The following is a 7,705-nucleotide window of genomic DNA, read 5'->3' as shown; positions in this document are numbered from 1 at the left end:
GTGCTCGTGAAACTTCTCCAGCCTGCCTTCCAGCAGGCAAACGCAACGGCAAGAGGGCTCACGGGCAGAGTTCCTCAGCACCTGCTGGCTTTGCGCTGGGCAGAGGACGAGCACAGATTATTCCCCGGCTGTGAGCGCGGAGCTCTCTGCCCTTCTTTTTGCCGAGAAAGGGTTGTTGCCCTCCTTCCCCCCACCCCCAGGTGGGAGATAGCTAACCAAGGCTGCCTCCTTGGGACCTGGGAGCAACCCCTCCCTGTGACTACTCTGTGATTAACCAGCTCCAGAGCCTCCTCCCCTCTCCTTTGCAATCAGCTTTTGCTGTTTTTAATGAGGTTTTCCTCACCCCAACACTAAAGGAACGTTCAGCTCACTGCAAGGCAAGGTTGTTCTATTTATTCTGTGACTCGTAGCTGTGAGCAGAATTTTCACATTTACTTCACCCTTTACAGATGGGGTTATCATGAAGACAGTTGGCCTTCTCTAGCAATATTGTGCTATTCTATTTATGTTAGAGTTCACATCTATTGTGATTCTTACAAGATTCCCTTATAATGGGGCTCATTCATCTGACTACTTAGCACATGGAATATACTTACATTGCAGAATGAAGGCATTTTCCTGCCCTTCTTTATTGTAAGACACCCAGCAATGTGTGGTGACAGGACAAGAAGGGATAAGTGAAATTATTTTAATATAATATCAGTGTATGAGAAACCACAGAAGAAAGAAAACATTTCCTGGAAAATTCTGCATATGTATATATTGCATTGTATAGTCTTACAGACAAATTTACATGAAGTACATATTATATTTTAAAACACTGATTTGAAAAGGACAACAAATTAACTTTTCTCCTTCTGTACAGACATGGGAGTGTGATTATTTTTTCCTGTTGCTATAGTTTGTGGTTCTTTAGGAGGAGTACTCATATTCTTCAGCACTGCGGCGTCCAAAATCCATCCAGCCCATGTAGTCTCTGTCATTTATCCTGTGTGTAGGATCAATGCTCTGTACCCTGTTTCCCATAACAGAGATCCTTCCAGCAGGACCTAAACAAGAAGAGAGGGAGAGAGGAGCAAATAGTCAGATGTGTCAGATTCATCCATTTTCTCTTTGCCTTTTTTGCAAATGTTGACATGCAACAGTTAAAACCACTCTACTTACACAGACCATGTAACACTACTGTCATGTCAGTGGGGAAAATGTCTTAGAAATGTTATGAGAAAAGCCCTGAAAGTGATTGTTTTCTTTGTATGAAACAGAAAATGGACCAGAGACTTGTTTCTAGAATATATCATTTCTAAACCGAGAACAGTGCAGTGAATACACAGCACCTTTCTGTTACTGCAGGGAGCACCGTGGGCTGGTAGAGACCAGTGGCAGGAGCTGTGCTGCCAGTCTTCTCTACAGCTCTGTGGAGGGGATCACCATCTCCCTGTCTGCTCCAGGCAGCTGGAAAGGAACATGGGTGCATTTCTCCTTGTTTTCTTTCTTCTGAAGTAGCAGAGAGAAGATGAAGAAAGTCCAGACTTTCTCAATCACTCCCCTGTTTGCTGTAATGGGAGGGAAGTTCCAGAGTGAAAGTAACTCTGCTTGAAAGCAGACTCAGGCCTGAGTCAGGACTCCTCCACATAGTCCTATTTTGCCTGAAGAGCAGTGAAGATAAGCACAGGAGCTCCTTTAAAGGCACTTTAGTACAAGTGGAGTAGTTATGAATCTGTCTGCTGACAGACATCCACATACACGGCCTGTTATATCAGTGCTATTTCTATCACATATCTACAGCTTGTGTAACTCCTATCACAGCAATGTTGGATGCTGATCTTTAATCTCATCTTAAAGAGTTATCCTTGTCTAGGGCATCAAGGAGATGCAAGACCTAAATTATTCACAAGGGGGACTTATACTTCAAAAATGAAAAGTCATACTCCCATCCCATCATTTGCTATCAGTACTTTGTAGGGTTAGATATCTACAAACACGAATGCAAAGAAAATCTCCCTTATATAATACTTAGAAAAAGTCATACTTGATATCATCATGTTATGCAACCAAAAATGGGGAGAAGGTTACTTTTCTCTGTGCTCCCAGAAAACTGCCAAAGTTAACATATGCCAACAATTAAGATGAGCTTAAACCTTGAGTGAGAAAGAGGAACAGATTAGTAATATTCAGACCAATGCTTGGATAGGTACTCAAACTGATCAAAAAGAAAAAAAGCTCAGGCCAGAGGCCACAAATCCATACAGTTGTCTTGCTTAGTTTCTTGTGTTTTGAAGGAATCTGACTGTGTGCTTTTATATTTCAAGGTTTTTGTCATAAAATGATCTTAATGAAGATCATTTCTTAGTGGCTGCAGAGGCATAGGAAAGTAAAAAGCAAGTAGCATAAAACTGGAACTGCAGTGTTTTAGATATTTTTTTCTCTTTTTAAAAAAAATCTCTGCAAAAGAATATTTTTCTACCATTAAACCTTCAAAATCCAGGAAGTTCACATACATAATTCAGAATATGTAACCAAAGTTGATGAGAATAGCTTCTTGGCACTATAATCAGCTGTGCTAGGACAGACCAAAACCATCACTCAGATGTTGGTATTTAAGAGACTTCTGAGCCTGCAGTGACCTGTGGGCTGTAATGGTTCCCCTGGTGCCATTATGGTCTGGCTTGGCAAGTGCTCCTTAGGGAATGTGTATGCATTGCTGACTTGACAGCTACTATGTCTCATCTACACTGTGCCAGATGCATACTGTAAAGCCTGCAGATGAAGCTAATTGAAAGCTAGGTCATACACAGTGAAATGAATTTCTTAACCTTTCTTCAAATCACTGAAGATGGCCTGTGGATACAGCAGAATCAAAATATGACAAATATGACAAACAGCTTCAATTGCAGCAGACAGGCAAAGATGCAGCTGTATAGCCTTAATGTCCTGAGAGAATTTAACTTTCTAATTGTTATCACTGGAAATATTGGCTAGAATGAGCTTTTCTATTAAGCACAAACGCAAATGCCATCACTGATAACTGTGAAGACAAGCAAATGCTCTCTTTTTCCCCTTCAATGGAATTTTCAATTGTTGATTATTATTTGGAGAGAGGATCAAGTGACTAACAGAGCAGACAGGTCTTGTAGAGATTTCTAAAGTGTTGCCCAGAAGCTTTGTACTAAATGGGAACATAACACATATATGCATTGTGATTCTTGTCTCTTCTCTATTAGAAAGTCAGAGTCTAAATAGCTTAGCAATGTCATAAGAATCCCATCATTTGCTAACAGTACTTTGTAGAGTTAGATATCTGCAAACACAAATGCAAAGAAAATCTCCCTTATATAATACTTAGAAAAATATGGTTTAAATCTAATTTTTTTTCACTTCATTCATTTGAGCTAATTGGAAGTGTCTGCCAGAAATTTAAGAGGGCACGTAAACTAGAATAATGAGCTCAATTTTCATGTTAGTGGGTGATAACTATGTTGAAGAAGGGCGATGAAGATTCTGCTTTGCAGACTCCTGTAATAAGATTCTTACTCAGTAACACCTTTAATAAGAGCACCAAATTCTAGAACTTTGTATCTGAACTGCCTTTCCATTAGGAGAGGTGAACTGCTAAAATAAGCTCCTTAACAGAAATGATGAGAATTGCTAACATGAGATGAAGTGTCTTAGAACACAAAGTGATTTTTTTCAGTTTCTAATTTTATCATATTCTGTGTATAAATGAGTGCATATGCCAGCATACATTAAGTATAAAATGCATGCAACATCTCTTAACTGCAGATTTTCAAAGATAAGAAAGGGTTTCTGCCTAGCACAGGGATCAGCACTGAGGCTCTCAGGAGGGGAGGATGAGATGAACTACACAAGGTAATATGGAGAGGCAGGACAGCAGAAAGTCAATGCTTATATATAAGTGAACTTCACCCTAAACACAGTCTGGGTCTGCAAGTGAAGTAACTGCATGGACACAATGCCTGTATCCCCGTGTCATCACAAATACTGCCTCTCCCTTCAGCCCTCCCTGCTTCTAACATGTCCTTTTTCCCAGCAGCACCAGAGACACACCAGACTGAAGCTATAGCAAGTAAACATGATTTGTATAACTCCACAAGTGGTGTGGTGGCTTTTGCTGAGGTTGGCAGCCATCTTTTTCCCCGTGGAGTCCACAGCAATTAAGTTGCCCACAGTGCTACTCAGTTCAGATAGAAAGCAATACAGATCAGAAGCTTCAAAAGGAAAAAATGCCTTTTTCAGGGGATTAGGAGGAAGTGTTCAATGGGGAACTATATGCAACAATTTTGATCCATCATTTCTACTGATAGCACAGACAGTATATGTTTGTGTGTATGTAAGATATATACATGCATATATATACACTCCTATTTATATATATATGTAAAATACTTATTATACAGCCTTATTCCTTCTCTAGCTAGCTCATGTATGTAATGCAGTTTCTTAAATAACTAATATATCTCATGGTAAAAACTAAGCCCTCAGATTCCACTGCTCTTATCTATGCTTCATGCCCGTTATAAATGCAGTGCCATGGAGGTTAAGTAACTACAAGATTCTGTTGTACTCCAAGGCTGCCAGGGACTCAAAACCTAACAGAAATTTACACATTTTCAAGCAACACACTTATTTACCACTGCTTTTAGCCACCGTGTTCATGAACGCAAGTTCTGATCTTTCAAAAGCTTGCACACTTTTGCAACTTGCCCCCGGGAACAACTACATGGAAATTCCAATACTCAGAAGATTTCCCTGCTGTGAATATCCCTAGCTGAGGTATGATTAGCCATTTGGTCTGTATTTAGCCACAAAAACAAAACAAAACAAAAAAAAACCAACAACTTTCTCACTCTCCTAATTTAAAAAAGGAGAGAGGTTAATTAAATGAAAGTTTCAAGAAAATGCAATTACTAGATTTTGAGTGAGATAAAATATGATGTAACACATACTGAAATAACTATAAGACTGAGAACAATAAGGAAAAAAAAAAAACACATCCTATCTTCTGTAGTCGTTCATGCTATATGATGGGGTTCCCTTAACATCTCAATATCTCTGGAAAAAAACCCACTGACATAGAAGCAGGCTATTACTAGTACCTTTTCTGGCTTGCTGGAGATACTTGGCCAACAAAGCACCGATGTTAGCTCTTTGGTCAATGCTTCCATCCAGCCGTGGGACAGGTTTCAGCGGGCCGGCAGACGAAGGGGAACGGACCTGCCGGTGCCGTTCTGTCAAGCTCTGCTCAAGCTCGGCAGCCAGTGGATTCCCATTGTGCGAGCCCGCAGTCTGCTGTCCGAAAGAGCTCGCTGAGAGCACAGCAAGGAACACGCAGATGCATACACCACTGTACATTGCTGGAGAGAAAAGGCACCAAGAGTTAGAATGACCACATTTGCTACATTTTATGTTATCTTCACCTTCATCATTCTTCGGAGGCAATGGCTTCTGAGCAATTTTTTTTAAATGGGGATAACTGTGGGCTCAGTGTTAAGCTGGAAGACACACACATGAATAGTTAAATATTCCTGAGAAAGAGGCAGACATCTGTAGGCTGTTAGGGCAGGCACAGAAAGCAATAAAGCCAGTTAGGCATGCTATATGCTATGTCCGCTTGATCTACTCAATTCTTTTTTGCTTTTATTTTTTTGGAAGCTGTGTTTCACTAAAACATGAGAGACACATCGAGCTCTAAAGAAAATCCCAGGATTAGCACACACCACTGCTACACTGCTGCTGTATTAAAATCTGCTGATATTGCAAATACTCAATTTTGAGAAGTTTTACAAAGAGCCTTTACTTCAAGCAACCCTTCTCTGGTTTGAACTTCACGGCTCAAGAGGCTTCATCTTGTCATACAACGAGGAAGAAAGCTCCCAGAGAATGAAGAAAAACCCTATCAAGCTCCCAGTTATTTGATCTGCTAGTTGAAGTAGTAAAAGCTGCTCAGGAGTAACAAATAATGTGCAATGTAACAATATTCTCCTGGATGTAAAACAGAAATCAAGTGCAATGATTTTTTTTTACTGCTTCCTTAAAGAAACAAATATTAGAAAAAACCGATGTTATTTCACTAGATTATTTGATTATATAAGCTGAAATAGGTTTTTCTTCTGGAAACTTGAAAATTACTCTCAATTAATAGGAGAGACAAGGTACCTAGTATTTAATGCTGCAAGATTACTTTTCATTTATACGTATGCACAAGTTACCTGCATGGAAGTTTGTGAATCATTTAAGGTTTTTGAAAGAGACACTGAATAATAATAATCTTGTAGTTTTAAAAGAAGGGAAAACGAAGTTCGTTTGCCCGCTGCACACACAGAAATGCGTAAAATACGACCTTCCCGCAGGGCGGCAGACGAACGCGGAACGTCGAGGCGCCGCTCCGGCTCAAAAGCGGTCCAAATCCCCTCCGACACCGCCGCCCCCCGCCCCAGCTCCCCTCCTTCAGCAAACCGGCCGATCGCCTCAGAGCCGCTGCCCGAGTTAAGCCGCCGACGAGCCCCATTTCGCGCCCCAGCGGCGGTGGCGCCTGAGGCGGCAGCGGCGTTTCCTTCCTACCTGCCCGCCGCGGCCAGACCCGACCCGACCCGAGGGAGCGAGGCGGTGCGCGCTCAGGCTCGGCAATCCGGGCCGCCTCCGACGCCAGCCCTTAAATAGCTCGCACGGCTCTGACGCCGCCCGCCGCCGCCCCGGGCCGGGCCCCGCCGCGGGAGGAGGCGGGAGGCGCGCAGTCCCCCGCCCGCGCTGTCCGTTGGCGCCGTTACGCGGCGCGAGAGCACCGACACCTGGCGCGACGGGGCGCGCGCCGGCTTTCCGCCCTCGCTGAGGCGAGGCTGCCGCGGGGCAGCCGCCCGCTTACCGAGCGCACCTCCCCGCGGGGATCCCCCTCCCGCCTCCGCCGCGCCGCGCCGCGCCGCTGCCTCCCTCCCTGCCGCCCCCGGGGCAGGCGGGGAAGCGGCGGCGCCTGCAGGGGGCGCCCCAGCGCCGCGGGGCGCTTCCAGCGGGCGCGGGGAGAGCGCGGGGCGGGGAGGAGCCGAGCCCGGCCGCGCTGCGCCCTCGGCGGGCCGCGTGTCCGGACGGGGCTGCGGGCTCGTGTCCTCTCTTGGCACATCAGCACCAGCGCGGGGTGAAGTTAATAAAAACAAACAACAACAACAAAAAACCGCCGCAACCTGCTTTGGAAACAGAAATGTAAGTTGAAGTGGAATTGCCAGGGCGAAGGAGAGCGGCACTGAAATAGTTCCAGCAATTCCCTCTGGTGAAATGTGCGTATTTAATGGCTCTGCCTTCGAATAAGCCGGTAATACTGCTGATAACTCAATATCACTGTTTTGCCTTAGTGGGAAAAACGCTCGCTGCTACTAGGCACTTAAACCGTCGAGAGCAAACTGTAGGTGCCTAGGAAAGGTATCACAATCTTTCTGGGAAGGAACACGACAAGAGCCATTCTAGTAGAGCCACATCCAGGCCCTGGGAAACTCGCTGCAGGTAATGAGCTCCCAAAGGACCAGTTCAAAGCTTAGTAGTAGAAAAAGACTGAGAACTTACTAATAGAGGTGTATGCATAATTCATATTACGGAGGTATAAATATATATGCAGACATTTAATCTGACAGGTTTATTTGGGTGAACCAATAAAAACCATAGGAGATTACTTAGAGTTGATTTGGAATATTAGTTCAAT

At 43.9% G+C, this 7,705-nt stretch overlaps 1 protein-coding gene across 1 annotated transcript; it reads right to left on the bottom strand.

Annotated features, from left to right (window-relative positions):
- Positions 1 to 798: 798 nt before the first annotated feature.
- On the bottom strand, positions 799 to 6,598 carry CCK (cholecystokinin). Its single transcript, XM_085309973.1, has 3 exons — positions 6,580 to 6,598; positions 5,115 to 5,372; positions 799 to 1,049 (listed from the first exon to the last, which is right to left on the bottom strand). The coding sequence occupies exons 2-3, from the start codon at positions 5,368 to 5,370 to the stop codon at positions 913 to 915; spliced, it is 393 nt and encodes a 130-aa protein (XP_085166099.1). The 5' UTR covers positions 5,371 to 5,372; positions 6,580 to 6,598; the 3' UTR covers positions 799 to 912.
- Positions 6,599 to 7,705: the final 1,107 nt, after the last annotated feature.

This window comes from Rhea americana, unplaced genomic scaffold (genome assembly GCF_003343005.1).
Source record: "Rhea americana isolate MKP2758 unplaced genomic scaffold, rheAme1 scaffold_309, whole genome shotgun sequence".
NCBI classification, from domain to species: domain Eukaryota; kingdom Metazoa; phylum Chordata; class Aves; order Rheiformes; family Rheidae; genus Rhea; species Rhea americana.
This window is presented reverse-complemented; position numbering and strand designations above follow the sequence as displayed.